The following is a 27993-nucleotide window of genomic DNA, read 5'->3' on the forward strand; positions in this document are numbered from 1 at the left end:
ATAATCTCGATTGGCCCAAGGAGATACAAATCAAAAAAGAATTTTACATGGGGAAAAGCTAAGGGAATATCCGTGGGATCTTATTCGCAATGTAAAGAATCTCCAAGCATTTATGCTCATAACCAACCAAAAGCGTCATTTCTATGCTAATGCATTTATTCTTGGATCTAGCCAAAAAAAAAAAAAATATATGCAGACACTTATATTCCGTGCAAATGAACCTAGTAAAGGAATAATGTGATTTGATTTATTTTAGAAAGGAAATTACTTAATGCATGATAAGGAAGGTTGCTTGAATTTTAAACGCGGGTAGGATCGATTCATTTTGGCAGCACGATGATTTGGTTCGCATCTTGGATTACTATTCAATCCACTACTAAGTGATGCATAACCGTTATACGTTGTTCAGCTAGCACGTATGTCTTGTCAAATTTCTTTAAAAGCTTTCGGGTCGGGATTTCTTTCTGGATTTGATTCATAACAATACTCTTTCTAGCATTTATTTAGATCCCATGTATTGAATTTACATGGAAAATGAGTTGTATCAAATTTTTTTTAGAAAAACACATCTCGCTTTTGTTTCGATGGCTAATGTACACACACTCCGCTGTTTTATGTATATATATAATTCGCATGCCTCTAAGTAAAACCTCGCATCACTAAGACCAATTGTCCTTCGGTGTAAACTCATCATCTTATTTAGTGTCCGGAGGGGCATGAGAATTTAGGATCTTGGGATGAACGTGCGTTCACTTATTTTTTCTTTTGGAAAGAAAATGAAGAGGGCACGAGGATAATGGACGGGAAGGCGTAAAGTGGTTTTCGAGAGTAAATCTCGGGAAATATTTAGCGTTTTTTTTTCTTTATAAAAATAGAGTCGCGTTAATAGTAATCGGGTGAAAGATCAAGCCCGCCTTGCGGTATCTTACAAAAGATAAAAATATTTGATTCCTTATAGTATGATTTATTTAATAAACGAATCCGAGGGATTCATCGGGCAGCACATTCTCCGGAATCACCTTGGCCACGGCCCACGGGGCGCCATGCACGGAAAAGACCAAATCTACCCCCCGGACCTCACCGCCCGCCCCGCGCGCGCCCGTTACCCGCTCGGGGGTATTTTCGGCATTGAAAAAGAGCGGGGCCCCCAAAACAGAACAGAACAAAACCAAAAAACTACCGCGTCACGCTCTGCAACTGAAAATCACACACGCTCTCTCACTCTCTCCCCTTCTCTCCATCAAAGCTCGCTGGCCCTCCTCGCTCTCTCTCTCTCTGTCTCTCTCTGTGATCGCGTTGCGCTGCAATCCGTCCTCCGTTTTTGGCTATCGGCGCTCCCCTCCGCCGCCGCCGCCGCCGCCGCCCTTGCCCTTGCCGCCCTTGCCGGTGAAGATGACGGACACGACGGACGACATAGCCGAGGAGATCTCGTTCCAGAACTTCGACGACGACTGCAAGTTGCTCGGCAGCCTCCTCAACGACGTGCTCCAGAGGGAAGTCGGGGGCACGTTCATGGAGAAGATCGAGCGGAATCGCATTCTGGCTCAGGTCCTTCTCCTTCCCCTCTCTCTCTCTCTGTCTCTCTCTCTGTTCACGGCTCTCTCTTCCGATGTGCATGCTCTTCGCTCGTTACAGTGTAGTAGGTAGCCTGCCCGAGTCGTCTCGCCTGTCGTCTTTTCCTTCCCTTCCCGCGGATGTTTTCTGGATTTTGCTCCTTCGTCGTGTCAATTTTGGTCGGAGTCTCTGTTTGGATGATGGAAACCGAGGGGACTACGTTGAAGCTTCGGCTCGCGACGAAGGAAGAGGGAGGTGTGCCATGAAAATGAACGAAGCAAAAAGGGGCCCGTGGATGCTGATTTTTCTCGATCCTATCTATGTTTTTGCATGCTTTCAGTGAAGCGAAACAGAGATCGAAATGCTGAAAGGAAGAAAAAAGAGGTACATGCCTGCGCGACGCGACATGCTTTCCTCTCCTGACGGTTTTTGGTTTTTTTTTTTGTTGTTTCTAGAGTGCTTGTAACATGAGGACGGCGGGAATCGAAGATGCGGCGGAGCTGCTGGAGAAGCAACTCGCGTCCGATATATCGAAGATGACGCTGGAGGAAGCCCTGACGCTCGCCCGCGCGTTCAGCCACTATCTCAATCTGATGGGAATCGCCGAAACCCATCACAGGTAGTTGATTCGGTGACCGTGTTTGTTCGGGTGTCCCGGTGGTCCGGTTGCCATGCTTTGTCCTCTGATCAAACTGCTACTATCTAAATAAGCACTGCCTATCGGATTCTGATCAGTGACGCCCGAGAAATTTTGGGTTATACTCGAAATGGAAGAATCCATTCACGCGAGTAAATAGAGGGACTGAAACTGAAAGTATTACTGAATTCAGAGGTTGGGCAACATTGACCTGTGAGAGAACGAATTGAAATGGCTACAAGCATGGATGAGCAGGAATTTTTATGCATCTCCTCAATTGACATGTTGTCTGTTTGTTTGCTTGGTTCGTAGATAGTTTGATTGAGTATTTGTGTGCTCTCGGGATCTCATATCATCTTGTGCAGGGTGAGGAAGTCACGGAATTTGACGCATTTATCAAGGTCATGTGATGACATTTTCAGTCAGCTGATTCAGGGGGGAGTCTCTCCGGACGAGCTTTATGATACAGTCTGCAAGCAGGTTCAGTGTTCTTGCTTATGTGCTTTCTGGTGGTCCTACCCTCTACTGAGTGTTCTGGTATTTTGATTAGAAAGAATATCAGTGCCGAGTCCCAGGTCACTTGCTATCTAAAAATTCATCTCCACCATACTAAGTGATGGACTATGGTATTATCATCTTGGCATCATAATTTAATGAGCTCTGGACCGGAATGCATGATGTAATGATATTTTATCAGTAACTATGCTTCCTCATTTAGCACAATAATGCATCTAACATTAGCACACAGCATGTAGTCAGTCATCTGGCATTAATATTCTGTCATGTGGCTGATTCATTTTCCTCTTGTTCCTTCAGGGGGTTGAGATTGTTCTCACTGCGCATCCCACTCAAATTAATCGCCGCACCTTGCAATACAAACACATAAGAATCGCTGTAAGTCTTTTGGTGGCTTCAACAAAGATAATACTAGAGAGCTGATGTTTGTCTCTGCAGAGCTCGTTCCCCAGCTCTATTTACTTTATGCATCCTTTTCTTCAGCATCTTTTGGACTACAACGACAGGCCTGATCTCACTCATGAGGATCGAGAAATGCTGATTGAAGATCTGGTATTGTGTCTCCTATCTGTATTCTGGAATCTGCAAAGTGAGTACTTGTGTGTGCATTTGCATGTTATATACTTACACAGGCAGGGTTGCTGGTATGCGTGTGCATGCATGTCCATGTTATTTTCCCGTGTCTGAGACACATCCTTCTGCGCTGATAGGAGCCACTCCTCTCCCTGAATTTCTTTGGGAAAGTTTCTTTGGAGAAATGTTGGCTAACTTGGATTTTTGTTTCCTACTCATTTTTGATTATTCTTGTCTTTTTCTAGGTTAGAGAAATTACTTCCATATGGCAAACAGATGAGCTGAGGCGACATAAACCAACCCCCGTAGATGAAGCCAGGGCTGGTAACCTGAGATACATGCACAATTTAGATACGTGTTGGCAACGATCTAGTTCATTGTGAAACATTTTTTTACATTTCAGGGTTGAACATTGTTGAGCAGTCTCTTTGGAAATCTATACCTCATTACTTGCGCCGTGTCAGCAGTGCTTTGAAGAAGGTCTATCTCGAGTAGCCCTGACAATTTGAATGCTTGGGTTGTATTTCATCGCTTCATCTCTAACAATTTCATATGCTTTTACCACAGCATACAGGGCGGCCCCTTCCTTTGACTTGCACGCCTATTAAATTTGGATCTTGGATGGGTGGTGATAGAGATGGAAACCCTAATGTAACAGCAAAGGTATTCTTACCAACTCGAATAATGCATAACTTAATTGGTATGGAAGTTTTACAAGCAAGCCCTGCATTATGATGGCCCAACTATAATGTCATCTTAATTCAACACTCAAAACTCTGAGCTTTCTGGGAAAGTGACAGATGACCGAGATAAAAATTGCGTTTTGACACCCTTTACTTATGGTCTGCAGAATGTTGTTGTACTTAAGATACAAATGTATAGGTAGAATTGTGAATGTATATATGTATATGCATACATCTTTCAATTATATGAAAAATTCAATGGTTCTGTCTGTTTGTCAAATTTGTCTGTGAAATTCGTTTTTCACATTTTCAAGTGGTGAAAAACTCGCTTGGTTATTATAGTGATTGGACCTCCACTTCACTCTCTTTTTTTCTCTCAGCCACGCTTCCATTTTTGACGCTTCCCACTTTCTTCATTCCTCTCTTTCTCTCTCTATTAGTTTTGACGCACATGTATGTGTGTGCTCCTATACTAGTATTTTCTTAAATGCTTAGAAGAGTCTGGAGCAACAAAAGCACATACCCAACCAAATATTTCTTCGTTTGGATTTGTGAACTGTGAACAGTGAAATTGCTCTAGCGTTTCAAGTTAATTTGTTAACCTTTACTTGCCTCGTCCTTCAACCGCTTAAAAGATCCAGATGAGAAAAAAAGAACCTACGAGTTACTCTCCTGCCATTTTCTTGAAGAGATTCATATTATTTTCTGGGTTCCCTGAATAACAAAAATTGCATATTCCAATGTCCTTGGGACTGGACTCCCTTATGGTCTTCTGCTTTGTTCTTATGGGTGGTTGTGCCTTATATTTCGTCTTAGATAATTGTGTGATCTTAATTTTCTTACTTCAGGTGACGAAAGATGTTTCTCTTTTATCAAGGTGGATGGCAATTGATCTCTACATCCGAGAAGTTGACAGCCTGAGATTTGAACTATCCATGAATAGGTGCAGTGACAGGCTATCAAGGCTAGCACATGAAATTCTTGAAAAAGGTCAGAGAACTAAGATTCTCATGATAGGACTGGATATCCTGGCCATTGATGGGATGTCATAATCATGATGCTTTACTATTAGGAAGGCACTGGAACTTAGTAGTTTGGGAATCATATCTCTGATAGTGATGGTGACAATGTTAATGATTACATGATTGCAGCGGTTTTAATATCTGTTTTCAGATTGGAGTGTCATACAAGTTTTGTTTTCAATTGAGTTCGTCAATAGGCTACCAATGAATTTCTCCATTGGGATATAAAGTGATTAATCCCTCTGCTCCTTTTGCTACCTCCATTGCATTTCGTTTTTTCCCTATTAAGCAAGAAAAAGAGACAGGAGGCGTTTGGTCTTTCGAATATAAGATCGTATAGGATGAGATTGGACTGGTTGACAAAAACTCCTTTGTTATATTCGCGTTGTTTTGAGAACGACAAGATAACAATATATTGTGTCCGAGCTGTGTTTAGTGTGAGTCTGGTCAGACTAGACTGGTTTTTTACAATAATTTAGATAGGCTAGAAAAGAGGGCTAGCTTTCTTCGGCGATTATAGAATTATCAAATACTAATCAAGAAATAGAGAATAGCAAAGCAGGGCAGTCGGTTGAGAGAGAGAGAGAGAGAGAGAGAGAGAGAGAGGGGGGGGGGGCATGTTTACAACAAAAAGCAGCGGTGGAGGTGCCGATTGGTTGGCTGTGCCGTCAACACCATTGGTGGACATGGCTGGTGAGATAACTGTATGAAAACTTGGAAATAAATGATGATAAAGTTCAGAAAAGCTGATTTTTTTTTTTTTGCTTTTCCTGGTTTGTTGGATAGGTGTCAGCATTTGAACAAAAATTGTGTTGGTCTGACTATTTTTTCACCATTCACTATTGTTGTTATTTGTTATGAAGTTGAATGGCTATCCAAAAAATTCTCTTCAGAAACATCATCGGAGGATAGGCTTGAGAGTCGAAGTCAATCTTTGACTAGAAGTCAAATAAAGCTTCACAATCAACAACTTCCATCTCTTCCAACTCAACTCCCAGCTGGAGCTGATATGCCATCTTGCACAGGTTAACATTTACTATGTTTCCGCCTAAAGTTTTACGCCTTCATCCACATCTAGGATTTTCTTTTTTCATTTGTTGTTGCTTTCTTCAATTGGGGAAGTATGTGACTCCTACTTGCAAGTTGCTGTGACAGCAGTCCGAAGTTTAAATGCCCTCGTGAAATTGTTTGGGCTGCGAGAATAAACAAAATATTTAAAAGTATTATAAGTGGACAGAATCACAATGGTTCAAGGGAATAGTGACGTGCATTGAAAAGACTATGTATTACAGACAAGTATGGGAAGAAGGGCAACAACTAATTCACAGGCAAACTTTGTTTCGCAACTACTTTTTTTACCGTAATTTAGTGCTTATTTTATCTCCATTATTGGGAGCAAATCACGGTTGTTTTTTGGCTAGACAACAACTTGGCATTATTATTTTTTGTTTAATGTCATGTCTCTTGTAGAATGCAATGATGGTGACTCTCAGTATCCAAGACTGGAACTTCCTGGTAATGATTATATGCCATTAAATCGCCAGGTAAACCAACTTCTATTGCAATTGTGGTGTGGAGCTGCACCCTGTGCAGTCAACCTTTTTTATACACCTGATCCTGTAATATTTCTTCTGTAGGATGGTCAAGGTTCTTCATGTTCAGATCCTCAGTTCCAAGATTCAGGGCGCAGTTCTTCTAAACCATCTGAAAATGGAAATTTAGCTAGCTCCAACAGTTTGCAGCCTCCTGTGACACCACGTGGTTCCTCTTTTGCATCCAGTCAACTTCTTGCCCAAAGAAAACTCTTTGCAGAATCACAGATAGGAAGATCCAGCCTCCACAAGCTTCTAGAGCCAAGTCTGCCTCAGCTTGCTGGAATTGCTCCTTATAGGATTGTTCTTGGCTATGTAAAGGATAAGGTATTTTCTCTCTTGACTGAGTGACCTGGTTTTACGATATGGAGATGCTTAATTCAGATTGAACCAAACAAAAATAGAAAGATTCTCGCCTAGAATTACTAATCATGGGGGTAGGACCAGCCAACTTTTCTTCAGCCGTGTTTGACTTTAGGAGTTCTTTCTTGGAACCCAGTTCTGGAGTTCAAAGGTTGGTACGGAGAGGGAAGAGGACCAGCCACTTCCTTTGTTATTACATTGGCTTAGCTTTCTTAGATCTGCTCGTCATGCATTGATACCGTCTATTTCTCCCAGTTTATCTCTCCCCCGCCCCCCTCCCCACACAAGAAAAAATGCAAAATTTTGGGCCTAGGATAACTAAACGAATGTTGGAAAGAAATTTAAATGCTCTCTTTTTTGCAGCATATCATATACAATATTCAGTGTTAACAATTCTCTAAAGATATGCAGTTTAGGCTTGTAGGTAATCATGATGCACAATTAAAAGCAAATGATTAGGTATGTGCACTGGGTGCAAAGCTGGTAGTCAGGTCAATGATTTGAAACAGTGTCTCACAATTAAAGCCTTAGACAAGATAAGCTGCATTTTCAAATGTTTCAATAGATTGATTTGATGTGGTTTATTATATTTCATTTGTGTCTCTGCCTCCCTTATCTCTTGGACTGACAAGTGCATGTGTGAAACATGTGCTCATTATTACTGGTATGGCAACTGTTCCTGGCATATTATTATTTTCAACCATTCTAATCTGCATTATTATATTTGAAATGTTACATGTGGCTTGGGTTTAATAACATGGACCAATGAGCTACCTCCCCTCTATTGAATGGTTAGGAAGTTGGCATCCGGTTCAATATTCTTTGCAGGACGGTTATCGTATCAATCGAACCAATTAGATTGTGTGGTTTCCCGTTTTAGGTTGGTTTTGGGTTGATATATAAAGTTATTTCATGGCAGTCGTTTTTGTAATGTGTTCACCGAGTTCTTTGACAGTGAAACTTTGAACCACTTTTCCATAGAAGCAGGTCACATTGACCAAATCACATAGATGGCTTGTATTTTTTCTACTTTTCGTTTAGTTGAGTGTAACATGAAGTGCCCAAATTTTCTGAGTTCAGCTTATGAAGACACGTAGAAGACTGGAGCTTCTCCTTGAGGATCTTCCCTGTGAACACGATTCTTGTGATTATTATGAGTCATCAGACCAGCTTCTGGAACCTCTGATTCTTTGCTATGAATCTCTGGTATATAGAATCTCCTCCTAATGAGCCCCAGTTCCTGTTCCCACTCTTTGACAGTGATGAAGCTCTCTTCACGCTGACAATTCTTATTATTTGTAGCAATCAAGTGGATCTGGCGTGCTGGCAGATGGTCGGCTTGCTGACCTGATTCGGAGGGTGGCCACATTTGGGATGGTGCTAATGAAACTTGACTTGCGTCAGGTTTGTAAATATTAGGTGCTAAAATAATCCTTGATGATTGCTACTTCTGCGACTCATTTCAAATTTTCTTCTTTAATGAGTCAGGAATCAGGAAGGCACTCGGAAACACTAGATGCCATAACAAGATATCTTGATATGGGTACATATAGCGAGTGGGATGAAGAGAAGAGACTGGAATTCCTGACAAGAGAGTTAAAAGGGAAAAGGCCGCTAGTTCCACTTTCCATTGAGGTAAGGTCTGGGACGGTACTGTATATGATAACGCCTTAAGTATGCAAGAAATAAATTTATGAAATGAAACATAACTATTGCTAACCCTTTTACCTCAAGAGTATAACTTCTGGCCCTAATTCGGTGCAAGTTGTTCCATATTTACTTGAAAATTAACGTGTTGCGAATGTTTTTATAGTGTGTACCTCGAGAAAGATGGATCTGAATTTTTTCTATTAGGACCTTTTTCATGAAGAATGTTTTGACTGGGCTCTTAAGAAGTCTAATAATTTGTACTGAAGAAAACAAGAACGTGGCAGAGAAACATGCCGTTGCTTATGTGTACATTTGAAAACGTATAACTGCATTAGACCTGTCAAATGGGTGGGTCGGGTCATAAATGGTCCGACCCAAATTGACCCATTAACCCATTTATGAGTAATGCAATTTTTTTAACCCATACCCGACCCGACCCATACCCAACCCATACCCGATCAGACCCATATTGCTAAAACATTTCCATATTTAATTAAATCTAGAAAAATTCATACCCAAACTGAGATGAGAGTGCGAACTGAGTGACCGCAAGGTTGAGTAAGGGCGAGAGAGATGAGTTGAGTTTAAATCAGTTGGAAACTCATTTACGACCCATTTATGACCCATTTAATACTAATATTAGACTTCTACCCATTTATGACCCATTTACTAAATATAACTAACCCATTTATGACCCATTTACTAATATATGGGTTAAGAAATGGGTTTATGACCCATTTTGACAGGTCTAAACTGCATGCATCCATCTGTTCTCATAATCACTTGTCCGTGAGAAGTGCATGAAATATATCTGCTATGTGGGCTTGGATTTAGGGTATTTCAACCCTGGCAATAAGTGAAAAAGGGCATTCTCTCATGATTCTCCGTAATTTGTCCTTAGAACTGGTGATTATATTATTGACTGTGACATATTCAGGTAAAACATAAATCGAGGAGTAAGCAAAAAGATATTTAGAACAACCAAATATATGTGTTGTGGATCTGTTAAAGCTTGTCTGCCTTTCTGAAATACTCTTTCTGTCTGAAAATCAGTCTACATTTTGTTATTATATCTTTCTGACCTATACCTACAAGCATCATTCTATGTTGCGTCATCATGTTTTACAATTTTCCCTTATGGCAATACATATATTCTGACTTGTGAGTTGAGCCTCTTCAGGTTGCCCCTGATGTCAAAGAAGTACTGGACACATTCCGAGTAGCTGCTGAACTGGGAAGTGACTCATTAGGAGCTTATGTGATTTCTATGGCTTCAAATGTACTATTCTTAACAGTCAAATGCTATTTTACTTTACTGCTGTCTACTTGTTTTTACCTTCAAGGTGCTCTTAGCCTTGGATTTTTAGATGCTAACTGTAGTCTACTTATTTTTACCTTCAAGGTGTTGTTACTGTTAGCCTATGATTTTCTGATTCTAACTGTAGTCTGGAATTGGAACATGGTAGGCAAGCGATGTTCTAGCTGTGGAGCTCTTGCAGAAAGATGCTCGCCTTGCAGTCAGTGGAGAGTTAGGGAGACCATGTCCTGGTGGAACGTAAGCTCATATGCTCTCTAATGTTGATACCTTATTGCAGAGATCCTTTCCTATTATGAATTTACTTCATTCTCATAATAAGATGGAATGTCTGATTTGCCATTTGTCTGATCATTTGCTCCATGAATTGCTAGTTTAGATACAGGTATCGTCTGCATCTCGAATGTATGCATAAGTGATATTATTTCAGATTATGATATTATAGGCCTTTTGTCATGGGAGTTCATGTTTTGTACATTACATGGTTGTTTGAATGTCAAGTGGTGCCATCATTTTTGAATGGTTGCTTCCAACATGAAGTCAAGCACTTGACTTTCTGGTACTTTCTTAACGTTAGAGTAACTAAATATTAAACCACGCCTTCATCTAATAGCTTAAGCTTTTAGAACAGTTGGCAGTGGTCTCACAAAATCTCACATGGTATCAAAGGTGGAGGTCCGAATTCAAATCTTTCTAGGCTCCATTTGCCACTCCAATTAAATATGTCCACGCTTAGTACTAGACAAAAAGACTAAACTAAGCGTGATGGGGAGTGTTAGAGTAATTAAATATTAAACCACACCTTCACCTAATTGCTTCAGCTTTTAGAACAGTTGACAGTGGTCCCACAAAATCTCACACTTAATAATTCTTGGAAAAGAGGTATTTTATGACACTCTTGTGTCGAATTTTCACCAGTGGATTGATGCATTTACCTCCAGCTAATATAAATACAACAACATACTTTAAAGTCTGAGTTAATTCTTCTTTTGCCCTGTCGGTACTTTCTTTTGAGCAATATTACTAGAAAGAACAAATCCAGGTGATTTTGACTGGTCCAAAACATGGATTATTTTTCAATTAACCAGACACCATTACAGAAGCCAACAAAAAACCACCTTTGCTCACGGTTAAGGATCCATTTTAGGAACAAATATCCCTGTGGTGTAGGAACATACAATATGATACTACGCGACACTTTATACCCGCGTAAGTATTTCTTTCTAGTCCCGTTGTGCTTCAGCTGTGACATTACAACCAAGAAAGTGAGTGGAATTGCTCTCATCATACCTTCTTCTGGAGAACTTAATCTAATTTCTCGGTCATGTGAGCCGATTCGCATTTACTCATGTTCTCCTTGGTTGCTATTCAAAGGAAAATTAACAAGAACCAACTCATAGTCATGGCTTCTAGGTGTGTGAAATTTCTCATTATGGAACAAGTTCTAATGCTGGAAGCACTTTTTTCAGCAAAGGGAGGCATGCATTTTTAATTTTTTCACTTTTTGTAAGAACTTGGACGACATAAAATTTCGAAGTCAATTCAGCTTATGAGGCTGTTCAACCTGGTTTGATGGAAGGCTTGCTTCTTGTCCTTCGTTCTCTCTTGCCTGGCTCTTCTCATATTACCTTATACTCTAAATAGGTTGCGGGTCGTTCCTCTGTTTGAAACTGTGAAGGACCTTAGAGAAGCTGGGTCAGTGATCAGGAAACTGTTATCAATTGACTGGTACAGGGAACACATTTTAAGAAATCATGGTGGCCACCAGGAGGTACATATTTTAGAATATATATTCAAGAACTAGTTAGATAACTTTCAGAAATATTAAGAATCTTTTAATTGATATCACAGGTAATGGTTGGATATTCTGACTCTGGTAAAGATGCTGGGCGCTTCACAGCTGCATGGGAACTCTACAAAGCACAAGAGGACGTTGTAGCTGCATGCAATGAATATGGCATTAAGGTTACCTTATTCCATGGACGTGGAGGGAGCATTGGTCGGGGTGGTGGCCCCACATATCTAGCTATTCAATCCCAGCCACCAGGTTCTGTCATGGTTAGTCATCCTATTCACATCTAGCATGACATTAGTCAAGAATGAATAAATATAACATAAGGATCAAAATTGCATCCGCTCGATTCAAACCAAACAATCGTAAAATCTTTTGCAAGACATTAGTCAAGAATGAATAAATATAACATAAGGATAAAAGTAAGTCTTGTTATGTGCCTGTATACCACTGTTTATTGACAAAATAAAAACTCCCTTTTCTATTTGAGGTAGATCTTTCTGCCAGACCTATTTGGGTGTAGTTGACCTGAAATGAAGCATTTTGTGAAATGGTGCTTGAATTCTGTATTGGATCCCATCTATGGTTGCCTATTTGATACACGGACATAACATGAGTGTTGTGAGGGAGAAGCTTTGTCTGTCTTGAGTCATAGTTGGACCTTAATCTGGCTGAGAGTCTGTTTGATTAAGCCAACGCATACAAGACAATTTTCAGCCAGATTGATTGAATGGTGATTTGAGCTCAACATAGCACAAGCTAAAACCATGCGAATCGGCCTATTCACTCTCTGGAACAGCTTGTTTTGAAGGTTCTGTACAATTCTGTTTGACATGAGATATATCATATGTCTTGTGTTAATACTTATAAATACAATTCATAAGCACTGTTTGTCTTCTCGGTCCAGAACTGCACTTGTACTAATGTAAACTTGGAAATGAGAAGTCTTACTGCACTTCTAGTTGGTTATTGTGCTTTTTTTTATACATTTTGTGCAGTTATACACCACTTAATTAAATTGTTAGAATAATTAAATATTAAACCACGCCTTCATCTAATAGCTTAAGTTTTAGAACAGTTGGTAGTGGTCCTACAAAATCTCACATGGTATTAGAGCCCAAGTTACCAACAAGTCTGGACCCAATAGTCACGTGGGAGATATGGGTTGTTGCCGCTCCGACTCAGGCTCGATATGTAAGGGGAAGATTTATCCACATCGGTTGTGGAAGGGGCGGGTGGTAAGTTATATGTGTGAGGGAAAGCGTCACTCTTTGAGCTAGCTTTTTGGGTGAGAGAGGCCCAAGACCACCCAACATTGATATTAAAGCTGGAGGTCCTGAGTTCAAATTTTTACAGACGCCATTTGTCTCCTCAATTAAATATTTACATGCTTAGTATTAGGCAAAAAGACTAGACTAAGCGTGAGGGGGAGTGTTCGAATAATTAAATATTAAATCACGCATTCATCTAACAGCTTAAGCTTTTAAAACAGTTGACAGCGGTTCCACAAAATCTAACATAAATAATATGATAGTTTTGAAGTTCTGTTAGTTTGTGCATTGATATAAAGTAAAGCTAGTTCTGTATCGAGTAGTCAAGAAGCATTCAGAACCATTTCTTAGGTACAACGATGGTGCTTGACAGGGTACACTTCGCTCAACTGAGCAAGGAGAGATGGTGCAGGCCAAATTTGGGTTGCCACAGACAGCGGTAAGGCAGCTGGAGATTTACACTACAGCTGTTCTCCTTGCTACTCTACGGCCCCCACTCTCTCCTAGAGAAGAAAAATGGCGTAACCTCATGGAGGAAATCTCGAAGATCAGTTGCCAGAGTTATCGCAATACCGTATATGAAAATCCCGAATTCCTTGCCTACTTTCATGAAGCTACACCACAGGCTGAACTCGGCTTCCTCAACATCGGAAGCCGTCCCACTCGGAGGAAGAGCTCAACGGGAATTGGACATCTACGTGCCATTCCGTGGGTGTTTGCATGGACTCAAACTAGATTTGTTCTTCCAGCCTGGCTAGGTGTTGGAGCAGGTCTAAGGGGTGTTTGTGAGAAGGGACATACTGCAGAGTTACAAGAAATGTATAAAGAGTGGCCTTTCTTCCAGTCCACTGTTGACCTTATTGAGATGGTGTTAGGGAAGGCAGACATACCCATTGCCAAGCATTATGATGAAGTGCTTGTATCAGAGAGCCGGCGGGAGCTTGGGGCTGAACTAAGGAGGGAGCTCTTAACGACAGAGAAGTATGTCTTGGTCATCAGCGGGCACGAGAAACTATCTGAGAACAACCGGAGCTTAAGGAGGCTGATCGAGAGCAGGCTACCTTATTTAAATCCCATGAACATGTTGCAGGTGGAGATACTAAAGAGGTTAAGGCGTGACGATGACAACAATAAGCTCAGAGATGCATTACAAATCACCATCAATGGAATCGCTGCTGGCATGAGGAACACCGGCTAGAAAGTGTCCTGTCGGTGGTTCTACCGAATGAGCCTGCCTACTAACGGACACTTTTTTAATCCCTAAGCCCGTCTTTTTGGAACATCATCTCTTTACTGGTTATAAGTGGTGTAATCAGAGATACACGGCGAGGACAATATGTTCGGTCGAACCATGTTACTAAGTTTATAGTAGAAAATGTTACGCTTGAATTGTGGCCATGTTTCATAAAGTATAGCCGAGAATGCTTTCTCATGCTTTGTCAGGCCAATTGTACAGCCCACTAGATTTCACTGACGAGGCAAGCACATACCTAACTGGTTGTAGCTTCTGGCTGAGCTACGAGACGCAAATGCATTTCCTGCATGCGAAACCCTATTTCCTGCGTTTTCTTTGATCCTCATTTCTAAATCTGCCCAAACGGTGGGGGCATTTGGGTGATAAACGAACTTTAGAAGACGAATTACTTGATTTCTCTCCACTTCCTCCCTCAAGATTCTAAAATATCGTCCTTTTTTCTCACTTTTATATTGGAAAAGATTTGTTTGTCACCGTTGACACCAAAAAGTGATCTGGTCATCTCGACATGTGCCTAGCACGTGAATAAAGAAAACTTGTGAATGTCGCGTGAGCAAGGATAAAGATAATCACGTGTATAGTATATGAGCGCTATCTTGCACATATTGATCTATTGATGGGCACCGGAGTCAACATGTGGCGATCGATGACAGTATTCTTTCATGCCACGTGTCTAGTTGACGAAGTACATTGACGGACGGTTGATAACCGCCAACATGGGCGCCTGTGGTGAGTTCTTTCACCATTCAAAGCTTGAAACTGTCAAGACTGCTAGCATTAAGGATGTATGCTGTGGAGAGAACAGTTATCATTCAAAAACCCAGTCATGGAACAATCATCGATGACTACAAAACTGTCCCCGTGTGAAGAAGATAGTGTGAAGAAGATAGTTATTCAAGAACGTGAATGAGTAAACTTTGAGGAAATAAAGGAGCAGATGAGGTTGATGGAAGTTACTTAAAGAAGTAAAACTGCTGAGCATCGTCTAGGAGCGGTTGCTACGCGGAAACAAAGGAGTATGGATGAGGTTGACGGAGGTTATTTGAAGAAGCATAACTGCTGAGTATCATTGAGGAGCGGTTGCCACACCTTCACTATAAATACCACCACCTATGCAACAAAGAGCCCCTCGCACAAATCAAACAAAATGTTATCTTTAAAGTATTTTTAAACTTTTTTGCACAGTACTTTTAATTCATTAGTTGTAGCTTTCAGATTTGCGTCGTTGATTAAATTTTGGCATGATATTCCGGTGTGGTCAGGCCTTGTCATCAATTAAATTCCGGCATAATCTATTTACATTTATACTCACTGTACTTTCTGGGCTTTGTCATCGATTAAATTCCGGCACAATAATCCAAGTTCGTATCGTTTCTATCTGAGTGAAGTTGTTGATTCCATAATTTGCCTGGATACCTCTTGTCCGGAGTTGCCACAAAACCCAGTCTCCTGTTATTAAAAGCCGAAGAACTACTTTCGGCGAAAGATATTTCGTCACGGGAACAAAAATTCCGATGAAACAATCACTCAAATAAAGATCGGTAAATTCATCTAAGAGGTGGAAAATTCAAGACTTTGACAAATGTAAATTATTTCAAGATAAGAAAATTCGATAATTCATGAACTGTTAAAAAGAGTTAGTAGCGTCATGAAAATGTCGGTAAGTGGCCAACAAGTTACCGAGAAATCAAATGACCGGTAACTTTACTTATCGATCATTTTTTACACTAACTCTTTTCGGAATCTGCAAGCATAGAAAAAGAAATTCGTTTTCTTAGAACGAAAAAGCAGAATTGTTCGCGTGCCTTCAAAATGAAACGTCAATAATATAAGATTCCACGTACGTGGGAATGGGAAAATATAGACCAATAGGGTCGAGATACATCATCTCCGCATCTAGCAAGCTGAGGGAACATGTCCAGATAGGGATTGGGATGTGATAGGCGAGTTGTTTGGCTGAAGAAAGAATCTGATACTACTTTCGCATGGTGAGCTAAGGGCGGTAGCATGTGCCATTGCCGTTCTTTCAAAAGATTGTGAGGATGGCTGTGCTGCGGTCATCCATTATTGTCTGCTAGACCCCCCTTGTCCACAGTTTCTTCTTTCAGTGAATAAAACAGTAGGACGGATTGACCCGCGTTGATCACACTTGGAGTCCCAAATCCGTTAACTCGGTTTGAATTATAGTTACTCAGCACCGCGAGGAAGCTAATGTTCCACGTTGGTATACAGTGCCGATGCAATCACACTGGTGAGTTGGCAGTCGGTAACTTCATATGACGTAGGCACAAACCGGCCAGAGGTTGGCTCACGGGGTCGCTCAAACTTTTGACCTTAGAAGAGTGCCTTAATTTGTTCATGTCATGGCATCGTTATCCTCAACTCTATCTATGTCGTAAAGAGAATTTCATGGTAGTTCTCAAGTCAAGCGTACTTACCTTGGAGACTCTGAGGTATCGAGAGCAAGTTCGTTACATGAAATGCTGCGTTGGAGACTCCGGAATCGATAGCGATTGCATCGTTACTGGAATTTAAAAAGCTCATAAGTTTCTCTTATCCACATCTAGATCGTGTTACGATGCGTATATAGTTTGGAAAACAACTGTAAGAGAAGGGAAAATGTAAGGCATAAGCAAAGGTTATACGGTACAGCTTTCCTTGTAATGATCTCACGTAGAACCTGCTGCCATGTGAGGAAGGAAATACCTTAGTAGAGCATTTAACAATCGGCGAAATCGAGCTTTCACGACGACAATAGGAAGAAGATGGAAAGAGGCAAAGGAAAGGAAGTACTTAGAATACGTGAAGGAATATGCTTGTGCTGAGGGAAATTGGTAATGGGGATGAAAAGGTGGAACTCAAGTGGGAAGAAAGTGCAGAGAAACATGAATGGTGAAATCCCCCATCAAGGGCTCTAACTGAAGCGTTAACTTGGCAAATGCAATCTTAACTATGATCTGCGTTATAGTAACGCAGTTCCTACGTTTTTGCCTACTAAAAGAATAGGCCCATTTCTAAAGTTCCATTTGTCAAGCACGGAATTCTGTTCCATAATTGATACATACGTATCATCGGTAGCAAATTTGAAATATCGATGGTAAGTATAAAGTGACTGGTAATCCGGTCAGCTGTTTGTAGGTTACCAATGAAATAATAATTTTACCATCCACAAAACAATAGTAGATGGACACTTGTATTTTTTATTTTTATTTTACAAGTGGGGGTGTAACTATTTGTAAGTTACCTATGGAATAAAATTTTTAGCATCAACAATCCCCATAATAGATCACCACTTGGCCGCTATCACTTTCTTTTGAGCAGTAAATGTATAAGAAGGTTGGTAAGTTACCCGAACATTGGATGGTCATTGTTGTCAACATTATTGATAAATTATGTCAATATACCTAACTAGGATGATGTAGATTGCACGGTTTTTACCATCGCTATTTAGAATTTACGAAAGGTGTGACAAATTTCCTACTGAATTGTTCCATTTGGGCCAAACAGAATTTTAGACACGTCTAAAGAATGAAATCCCATTTTAAAAGGCTATGAAACAGTAGAGTCCCAAAGGCGATCATGCAACTATTTTTCACACCATCAGTTAATCTAGTAAAAGTTACTATAAGGTCCAATGATGGTTCGAAAAACAAATTACGTGATCATCTTTGGATGGGTAACACGTGTACTTAAATCTATACCACACATCACATGCTCTAATCCCGAACTTAAGTGGTTTCTCGAAGAGCAAATTAACAAGTCATGTATCAGGTCAAGATTAGATTTGAGTTTGAGCCGTGTCATTGGAAGGCGCAATGTATGCACTGCTAAACATATATTTCAACTTTGCAGGTATATGTCTATCAAATGATTCCCAAGCGAAATATCGCTTCCTTTTTCACCGTTTTGAGAGATAGATGCCTGAAAATTGACAGGCCAAAAAGGAGTTGTGCCTTAAAAATGCTGCACCACAACGAGCATATTTTCTCACTCATGGTGTAGGGAAAAATATGCTTAAGCAAAGCATCTGATACAATCTTCTCTCTGAAAGAACTCTCCAGTCTCCATTGTTATTCTCCAGCTCAGTTGCACTTGATTCTGTTATTCCATGCCATTGTTGATGCAATCGATCAACTATAAATAAAGGGTTACTGGAAGAGCTACCCTTGAGGCCAGCAAGATATCATCTCTTTCGCTCACAAGAGAAAGAAGCCCTAGAAGAAGATATGGCATCCCTCAAGGCTGAGAAACCTGCTGGCTCTCAATTGCCTGGCCAGGCCAAGCAAGAGCCTCCCAAACAAAGCGGCAGCGCCCCGAAAGCCCCGGCGACGAAACCTGCCCCCAAGAAGGCCGAGCCGAAGCCGGCTCAGCCTAGGAAGAAGGTATAACGTGACACCCTTTTTTTTCTCATTCAAATTTAAATGGAATATAGATTCAAAGTATGGATATTTTGTTAAAATTTGCAAACTGAAAGATTAAATGTCGTTTATCGTAACTTTCTTAAACAAGTGTTGTCAGGCAACCGGTGGCAAGAAATAGAAGATCGCGTCGCGGTTTTTGTCGTGCCGGAGACTCTGTCGTGAAGCTTACACTCATGGAAGGGCCTCTCTAATAAGTGTGTGTCTTTGATGAATACGGTGTTGTACTTTAGCTTTTGAATTTCGACCATGTCCTCCCTCCGTTTCAGCTCGCCGTGATGAATAAAAGATAAGTATTGAAAGAAACAGATCTTGTCATATTCTTTTTTTTTTGGTTGCTACGAACTTTGAACGAAATCGAGAGTGCTCGGTGATCAAACTTGGGTAGGCTGATCACAGCTAGAGCGACTTCCCTACTTTCGTTCTCGGGTCTTACACTGGCCAATATTAATTGTCCAAAAAGTCTTTAAGCTATTGTACGGCGGCTATTTCAGTCATAAACCTTTCGATTGTGCCAATTTAGTTATGAACTTTTTGATGATTTGCCAACGTAGTCCTACCGACCAATCTTGGCCGGAAATCGATGACGTGGACACCAGTAATCTCACATGGCATGGTCGGCGTTGAACGTGGCATGATCGACATTGACGTGGATAATTTTTGTAATTTTTTGTAATTTTCTGAAATTTTCATTAATTTTTTTCTTTTCTTTTCTTGTGGGGCTAAGGCCTGGTGGCCCTCTCTGGCCACTAGGTGAGGGCTCCACTGGCCCTTAATAGGAAAAGAAAGAAAAGAAAAATAAAATACAAAATCATTTGTAAAAATTATTCACGTCAACGCATATCATGACACGTAAGACGGTCGACGTCCGACTCATCGATTTCTGATCAAAATTGGCCGGAATGACTATATTGACAAATCATCAAAAGGTTTGGGATTGAATTGGTCGCCGAACAATAGATTTAGGACTTTTTAAACAATTTAGTCTTCACCTCTCCTCTATGTCTGGCCTCTTGTACTAGTGGATAAGTCTCACGTATCTCAAACTAGCACGATGCTTTTTAAAGTCGTGATGGCACATGGCGATCCGCGACCTGAGCGGAAAATATCCTACTGGCGATGGCCCGCATAGAGCTGCCTTCACAAAACAATATGGGATTCATATTTTGCATACGACACCCACTCGGGTGAAAGTTAGACGAGTGAATTTCGTGCATATACATATCAATAGAACATCTCACCATTGATCTTAAATATATACAGTACGATTTATGTGGAACAATCCCAAATTGAACAATTATATGAACTTGTTAACCACGCGGAAGATATCTAAAAACGTAATATATGATACAATATGCAAATTCTACGGCAGATTATCAATTCGAGAAAAGAAATTAGGCTTCTTGATGATCAACAATGATCAACAACACCCCTAATAAAAACATTTTATAAGAAAATTGATAACGTGAATACCATGTTTGAAAAAATCTACTGATCCTACACATGATCAGTAGAGAATGTAACTGTTTTATGCTTGTAGTGTACTTATCACGTCAATCTTGCTCTTCTAACTTTGATTTGTGCAGCCAAAATGGACTTTTATGATGATAATAACGAAATGGATGTACATTAATCTAGAGCCAATAGGCAATTGGCTTCGTTCTAGTTAATAATCATAGCCTATTAGTACTTTTACAATTAATTAAGATAAAAAAAAATTTGTTTTCTTAAATCTAAGTTAAAATGCCTTACCAATAAAATGTCGCTTTAGATGGTATTGGAGTTTGCTCGTCTTCTTATGCTTTTGGGTTTGCTAGATGGACTAGTTGCAATGCTCGAAAGTTAGCACGGACAATACTAGACTGCTTATTAAAATAAAATAAGAGCTGGAATGCCTTAATTTGCATATATCTGTAGACTATGATAATCCATAGGTAGTCAGAAACCCAGTTTATAAGGAGATTCAAATTTTAGATTTTCCGAAATAAATAGCTCTAGGCTGTATCTTTATTATGATTTGATGCAAAAATATCCAAAACTCAACAGTTTGGTGGTTTGAAGCTACTACAAAAAGTAGACACCATATGTAACCAGGAAAGACAGAATAACTTCAAACGCTATTTCTATCGGAATCATTTATTTGTCACATTGCCTGCTTCAGCCTTGTTCCTCCAATGTGCTGTAAGCTGCAAAATCTGGTGATTGTAAAGAACCATAAACGTAATTTAGCTCCCTTAGGATGTCGTTCGTTTCGCGAAAAAATGAGTGATTTAGAAAATATTTTCCAAAACATAATCGCTTGTATCGCTTACAAAAATAAATGAATGAAAAATTATTTTATCGTCCACAAAAATAGTTGGCCATAGATTATTATCGATGATGAAAATATTTTCGTTGACTAATTTTTCTAAAGGATATAAGCAATTATTTTTCGGAAATTTTTTTCCAAATCACCCATTTTCCGCAAAACGAACGCAACCTTAATATGAAAAGCAGAGGAAAAAAAAATGCAAACTTCATCGACAAAAAGATAATAAAGAGCATCATAAAGTCACATGCAATTTCATTACAAATACTTTGTATCTGTGGTGTACAAGTGCATTTTACATCAAAAGCAGTTGCAGGAAGTATGCCGTTCAAGGGATCTTCCTTGGAGATCTGAAGAAAGAGACCAAAATTTAAATAGCTAAACAATGACAGTAAAAAGTAGATGGAGAGGAAGAGAAATACTGTAGCAAAAACACTAAAGTGAGACTTAGAATGGGGTATTATTCACAGTAACCTAAGCTCTAAATATAATTACCCCAATAGGTGGGTTGTCTTTGAGCTACCTAATGGCAACATTACAGTTCAAAATGGACTGACAGCGCGTGCTAACTTCAACATACACTCAGGTACCATCCGACGTCTAGGAGGAGCTACCGCATCCTTGGTGAGAGCCTCTGTATCACCAGCATGTATGTAGCCCACCAAATCTTCCAACATATCATCTTTGCCACCCCTCATAGGATCCTGGAAAGTCATTTAGGATAAGCTTAAACCCAAATTAAGTAAATGGAGACTCATCGTATATGCCAAAATAAACTAATGAAATTATCAGTATTTTTTGAAGTTATAACAAATCAGGCAGTTATTGAACATCTCCCTAAATCAAGTCAATTATTGGGTAGGAAATTCAATAAGACAGTCCAACGAAGGATCATAAATGGCGAACTGATTTCAGGAGAATGAAGCATTTAAAGTAAGTGGAAAAACTCCATTTACTTGAATCAGTGACAAAAAGGATTGACTGTGCAGAAATAACTTGGGATATATATGAATCGGATCAGAGGACCATCGCCATGCTTAATGCACGAAACTTGAAAGATCCATTGGATGAAATGAGTAAGAGAAGGAATTTACTAATTCTGTCCTCCTACCATAGACACAACCCAAGTGGAAAAGAAGTAAAGAAGACATCAAAATGTCCTTAGCATCTCCTAACCTGGAGAAATAAATCAGTGTGGGTTTTCCCTTTGTATAATATTGATTCCGCTTTCACTCCAGCTCTGTGAAGAGTCTCCGCAAAATTTTTACTGTGAAAAAAATAAGTCAGAGGAAGCTATGTGGAAACAATACTGACATACAAACATCATCCTGCTCGGAATGGCAGCCTCGAGAATAAATACTTACTCATCTTTGACACAATCAAGCAACAATTACATAGTATATCCACATGGGATATCATTGCTGATGAAGCATCATTGTCAGTCAAGAGACATGCACAATTTGCAACAAGTCTGCAACAACTTGCATGGTTTACCAACCAGAATTGTGGTGAACAGATCATTGTCTAATAATATACTTATCTTGGTTACAGTTAAATGTCATGATTATTAGCGCTTCACGATTTCAACAAGTAGCGTTTGTCACAACATTGCAGGCTCTTTACAGCACCTACTAGGCCATCCAATTCAGTTTATGCAAGTAGCATTGATGATTCAATCTAAGGATTTATCCTTCATTAGACAATACATCCTGTAAGAAACACAAACCTGGCATCTGATGGAATAGAATAATCTGCAGTGCCGTGAAACAAAGTAACAGGAGGCAAACGAGAGACAGCAATTCTTATGTTCGGGTCCTGGGCCACTAAATCCGGAGAAAATCGTTGCAATGATTGTTCACCCTCCATAATGCTTTGAAAACAAGGAAAACGAAACACCTCAGATCCTTCAATTTGATGGAATCAACTGCTGTATTGAGTTCTTAGAAAAACAAAGATATGCACTGGGTAATGGAGGGTACCCCAGGAAGATCGAGCGGTACAGACCTCGACTGTGAAAGTAATCAACGAGTTCTAACAAATTGTACCTGTTCACAGAAATGTATGTAAGATGACTACAGGTGATTATAGTTGCACCTAAAAATTGCCCAACAATCAGAATGCTACCAGTAGGACTCTCAAAACAAAGCCGCAATGGATCAGAATATTCATGAACCCTAACTTGTAGAGGTTGAAATTTCAAAACAAATCAGATCACTGAATTTCCATATGAAATTGATCCTGGATATTAGCTTTGCTGTTAGATGATACGATTTGAGCAATGAGATAATCATGCGATTGAATTGAAATAGAATTAGAAACCATAAGATCTGAACCACAGGTACACAAGAATGGGGAGCATAAACCAATCACGCTGTTGGCTCACTACTGACGAAACCGTTAGTTTCAATACCGAAACTGAATGATTAAGGAAAACTTAATCTAAATTTTGATTCTTGTCACTGTCATATATGCATGAACTACCAAGCTGAATTTGATGTGGGAAGTTCAAGACTAGCTCTTCAAAGATCATTCTTTGAGGACAACATTCTGTGACATGGCCAAAATAATATATCAAGTGCAACAGGAGATTTAATTTAAAGAGAATCCAAAAGGGAAAACCTCCTTTAAATCGACTCCCAGTTAACAAATTGTCATTTGGTTTCTATAACTTGTGAAACAGAGGCCAGGCATTCCCAAATCACGGTTAACTAGTTGTAGTCTGTAATACGTTGAGACTTCACATCTGCGAGAAAATAAATACTACATGACAAATTAAGAAATAAAGTATATACCAGAAAATGGGTCTGTCAGTCATACTGTTAATTAACTTAATCTGCTAATGCAGGTAGGATTCCGCAGAATACCGGTAAAAAGTCTCTCATGAGATGGTCCAAGATCAGTCAGACACATTTTCACTACCCGACGACGACCATATAATTCTCAAATGGCAGTTATGAAAATAGAGTTCACCGGAAGATGTCAAGAGATATTTACCCTCCGGATAAACCAAAGTACGCTTTAATCTGAGACACACTCCAAGAAGTGCTCTCTCCTTCACCACACTCTTTAATTGTTTGCTCCAAGAGTGCGCAAGCAGCGATATGTGCCCCAGCTGACTGTCCCATCAAATAAACTCTACCAAAAGAAAGCATGCGCTGTCATCATGACTACAAAAGTTCGATGCCATGTCCAATCAGATACTGGCAAAAGAACATGAACTGACAGTGATTTAACTCTCTTAGGACTTCAAGAGATCTTTTACCTGTTTGGATCGCCTCCATACTCAGCTATATGGTTGCACACGAAAGAAATACCCTGGGAAGCATCCTTAACCATATCGCCAATGGTAACTTGGGGAAAGTTTCTGCAAGCAGGCGCCATTGAACAACTTGAGGATTTCGCTATTCAACATTTTGCTGATCAATGAATTTTTTGCAAAAAAAACTGTTGCAAAATATAATATTTATTACTATTTTCAACAATGCCATCCTCCTCCAGCAGTTCTAGCAAACCTTTGCCTATCGATGTACATCCGGTGCTTTTATAAAGGTAAGCATGGAATGAGAACTGTAAAAAGTAATCAGATTTTGCAACTTCTCTTTGCCAAGAAAGTGTTCATAAACTAACCATACTAGCTCCTTGTCCTAAGTTTTGACTCACTAAAATCATGTAAACTCAACCAGTTTCTGCAGAAATTGCATTCAATGTAAACCTGTAATCAATGCAGGCCACCATGATGTCTCTTTCTGACAATTGTTGTCCTAAAAGAGATCCCCATGCTTTGTAGCTGCATGAAGAGAAAATTGCAGTAGAATGTTATATCTAAACCACAGCAAATGAGACAGAAAACTTGTTTTCCTTCTTCATCCATGAATTCTGTCAAGGGACCAAAAATATTATCGTAAAAGATCTTTGTCAAGGGACCAACAATATTATCCTAAAAGATCTTTCATGCAAAAATATTAGCAAACATTGCAGTTCTGCCATCACAACTTTGTCAAGGATATCCATTCTCAACCAAAGAATTCACTCTCGCATTTTACTCAACTGACACATTGAGGAACACTCACCCAATTATCCAGGCTCCACCAGTTATAAATGCAACCACTGGCTTTGGCCCATCCATGTTTTTCGGTAGATATAAATCAAGCCTGCACTAAAAAATAACTTCCAGTAATTAATAGATGATCAGCGGAAGCACAAAGGGTACACCTATTTGGTGCATCTGACATAACAGTCAAGTTTGATGTTACCTATTTCGGGGTAGATCACCATAAACTATTCCTCTGCGTACCTGACTAGAGAAGAAATAGTAATACCCAACTGCAAAAAGATAGAACATTGGTCATATGCTTACCACATGTTAACACTAGTAGTATAAGCTGTAAGTAGGCAATTAATATTGGAATGGCTCAGCAAGATAGACATAGAAAAGTACAGACCTTGGACAAAACCAGGCATTAGTAACAAGGAATAACAGCCAAGAGCAAGAAATCTTGTAATCCATCTGTAGCCTACCCTGAATAAGAATTAAATGATCGGGCAACATCAAGAAGTTGAGATGGAAATGCATAAGAACCTTGTACTTCACGTTTAAAAGGAAATGAAATTCCTAGATGATTTCAGTTTTTAGATGAAAAAACAAAGAAATAGAATGCATTGCGCCTCTTCTATGCAACAAATAATGAACTTCACTTCCCACTACTCGTTTCATTTTTTTCGCCAAAGCTTTTCCAGGTGCATCATGTAGCATCCAATCTCCATTTCCTCCTCACACAGTCCTAGCAATTTAATTACATGACCATCTGGCCGATCATTCACACGGCAATTTTTCTGATTGTCTCATGGCCAAGTGCCTATGCTACAAAGGCGCCACATGCTGAGGTTCTGAACATACCGATATTTCCATATAGTGTTTCCTAATGCTGAAGAATCAACTTCTACTCACTTAACAGTGGTCAGAAATAATGTAGAAGGACAGTGAACCACAACTTTTACATCAAATCTGCATTCACTAGCAAAGAGCTAACTCAAAATCCAACTTAATCCTACTTAGCAACCATGATCATGACACCATTCTCGAAAGGCTGCTTGTGGTTTACAGCACAAGGAAAAACAGCTAATCTTTAATGTGACTTTCTAGTTCGACTCCTGCCCCGTTGGTAGGCAGTAATGTCAATTGATTCTTCTTTCATAACAATTATGACCAATATCCCACATTTGAAGTTCAATTACCTTAGGGCACTTTACTGCACCCCAACTCAAGGACTCGATGACTTTCTCATTGGAAAAGGAAAATCATCAGTAATTTCCACTGCCAATCTGGACTACATGCATTTTCTGAATACGCGATTTTCGTCATGACCTCTTGAATGAGGCTCAGCGAGAATTTTGCCCCCCCAGGAAAAAAATCAATCAGGTATGCGGATCAAAGCATGAACCATGGCACTTGTTTCGTCGCGATCATGAGAAAATTAGAAACTTACTGTGCTACAAAAGGAAAGTTGCAATAAATATCAGGGAAAAAATTTGAACTCAACGAGGAAATTACTACCCATGAAATATCGCAGTCAAGTAACCATGCCATGGGGCTTAATAAGCTGATAACATTACAAATTCAGCATCTGTTGTGCAGGGTACGACCATCGATTGAAAAAGGAAAAAAAAAAGAAGAAATTGCGATCACCAAATGAATAAACGGCCACATTACCCGAGATATCTCAAGAGCTTCAAGCTGAGGCGCGTCAGCACGAACGTCTCGGAAGCTGCATCCGCGACCTCGCGCCCCAGCGGCTGGTGCCGGCCGTTGTCGGACATCGACGAGAGGGAGTTCTCGCTGGCGGACCGCCGCCGCCGCTGCTGTTGGAACCCGGATGGGGGGGCGGCGGCGGCGGCCGGGGGCACGGTGGGGGCGTAGCTGGAGGCCCTGGAGAGGAGGGGCCTGACGGAGGCGGCCTTCTCGTCATCGAAGGGGGAGGAGATGAGGAGGAGGTTCGCCATCGGGTCGTCACCGGGGCCGGCGCCGCCGTCCTTGGAGGGCGGCGGGGAGGCGAGGGAGGAGGCGGGATCGAAGGAAGGGGGGGCAGCATGGCGTGAGGATGGGTTGGTGATGGGCAGGAGCGGGGACGGCATTGCGATGGGAGGTGAGCTGGGGATTCGCTGTCAGACGTGTGGGGATCCGTTTCTTGGGGTTGGCTTCGGTTGAGCCACCCAGAGAATGTTCGAAGGCGAAGCGCTGGCGGAGGGATCGATCGGAGATGACGAAGTATCTCGTCAATGTTCCAGCAGAAGCAGAGGAAACAGAGGAGAGACAGAGAGGGAGACAGGGGGAGAGACAGAGAGACGATTGGCAGAGAGAGACAGAGAGAAACCAACGGGGGAATCGGAAGTGTTGAAGTCTGATTTGGAGGCTGCCGGTTTTTACTTCCCACTTTCTGGTGAGATTGGTCGTTGTCTCATTTTAAACGCTTCTCTCCTAAGAACAAATGGACATATTCGCTTCAGTTGTTTGTCTCTTAGACACTTTAGATGAGAAAAATATTCATTTTTGTGTTTTTTAAGATAGTAAGACAAGAGATGGCTTAGTGTGTCGGAAACTATAGGGCATTACCGATTAGTTGTTTAACAGGTATTCCCGAGGAATTTGTTAATGAAATCGCATGCTTATAATAGCGTGATCTCAAAATACCAAGCTCCATAGAACACAGAAAGATTGATGTATTGAAATCACAAATTTTCCCTTTAGAATGCTTTATAAGTGTCGATGGGCACTTGTAAAACATTATTGATTATATGAAACGAGAAAAGTAATGCTTAGAAAATAAGTTTTGCCTGTTCAATTTTTGCCTTCGAATGCTTTAACAAGGGTGCATGCGATAGCCATATTAATGTAAACCGGCTTTCAATATTAAGGTATTTTCCATCGCTATATAAAGTTCAACGATCAAATTGTTGGATTTATTGAACTATTGCATCGCTAGCATGATCAGTTCAGCAACTGCTCTCGCTTAGTTATGGATCTCTATGTTCGTATGTACAAAATTT

At 40.3% G+C, this 27993-nt stretch overlaps 2 protein-coding genes and 1 long non-coding RNA gene across 3 annotated transcripts; 2 read left to right on the forward strand and 1 right to left on the reverse strand.

The window, feature by feature from the left end:
- The first annotated feature begins 1299 nt into the window (after positions 1 to 1299).
- LOC115671794 (phosphoenolpyruvate carboxylase 4) lies at positions 1300 to 14403 on the forward strand. Its single transcript, XM_030593435.2, has 20 exons — positions 1300 to 1548; positions 2010 to 2173; positions 2557 to 2671; positions 3008 to 3085; positions 3191 to 3259; positions 3526 to 3604; positions 3684 to 3760; positions 3848 to 3943; positions 4812 to 4953; positions 5879 to 6010; positions 6456 to 6529; positions 6623 to 6904; positions 8021 to 8146; positions 8243 to 8344; positions 8429 to 8575; positions 9771 to 9869; positions 10057 to 10145; positions 11550 to 11676; positions 11757 to 11963; positions 13342 to 14403. The coding sequence occupies exons 1-20, from the start codon at positions 1393 to 1395 to the stop codon at positions 14164 to 14166; spliced, it is 3186 nt and encodes a 1061-aa protein (XP_030449295.1). The 5' UTR covers positions 1300 to 1392; the 3' UTR covers positions 14167 to 14403.
- A 3794-nt stretch (positions 14404 to 18197) lies between these two features.
- LOC115671719 (uncharacterized) lies at positions 18198 to 18947 on the forward strand. Its single transcript, XR_004004628.2, has 2 exons — positions 18198 to 18605; positions 18742 to 18947. It is a non-coding gene; the product is annotated as an uncharacterized LOC115671719 (long non-coding RNA).
- A 2423-nt stretch (positions 18948 to 21370) lies between these two features.
- LOC115672058 (probable isoprenylcysteine alpha-carbonyl methylesterase ICMEL1) lies at positions 21371 to 27275 on the reverse strand. The gene is made up of 11 exons (XM_030593816.2): positions 26660 to 27275; positions 25392 to 25468; positions 25203 to 25272; positions 25020 to 25100; positions 24662 to 24736; positions 24212 to 24313; positions 23944 to 24084; positions 22929 to 22994; positions 22676 to 22819; positions 22126 to 22216; positions 21371 to 21653 (listed from the first exon to the last, which is right to left on the reverse strand). Exons 1-11 carry the CDS (start codon positions 27079 to 27081, stop codon positions 21492 to 21494), a joined length of 1431 nt encoding a protein of 476 aa, XP_030449676.1. The 5' UTR covers positions 27082 to 27275; the 3' UTR covers positions 21371 to 21491.
- Between the last annotated feature and the right edge of the window lie 718 nt (positions 27276 to 27993).

The sequence above is a fragment of the Syzygium oleosum genome, unplaced genomic scaffold, assembly GCF_021117445.2.
Source record: "Syzygium oleosum isolate NSW1041296 unplaced genomic scaffold, Sole_v2.1 Sole_v2.03, whole genome shotgun sequence".
Taxonomy (NCBI): domain Eukaryota; kingdom Viridiplantae; phylum Streptophyta; class Magnoliopsida; order Myrtales; family Myrtaceae; genus Syzygium; species Syzygium oleosum.

Excerpts from the sequence above, each read along its gene's own strand:
- LOC115671794 (XM_030593435.2), top strand. The coding sequence starts at position 1,393 with ATGACGGACACGACGGACGACATAGCCGAGGAGATCTCGTTCCAGAAC. Across the intron at positions 3,944-4,811 it reads ACCCTAATGTAACAGCAAAG|GTGACGAAAGATGTTTCTCT; the intron begins GTATTCTTACCA and ends TTCTTACTTCAG. Across the intron at positions 6,530-6,622 it reads ATATGCCATTAAATCGCCAG|GATGGTCAAGGTTCTTCATG; the intron begins GTAAACCAACTT and ends TTTCTTCTGTAG.
- LOC115672058 (XM_030593816.2), bottom strand. The coding sequence starts at position 27,081 with ATGCCGTCCCCGCTCCTGCCCATCACCAACCCATCCTCACGCCATGCT. Across the intron at positions 24,085-24,211 it reads TATGGAGGCGATCCAAACAG|AGTTTATTTGATGGGACAGT; the intron begins GTAAAAGATCTC and ends TTCTTTTGGTAG. Across the intron at positions 22,217-22,675 it reads TCTATTCCATCAGATGCCAG|TAAAAATTTTGCGGAGACTC; the intron begins GTTTGTGTTTCT and ends TTTTTTTCACAG.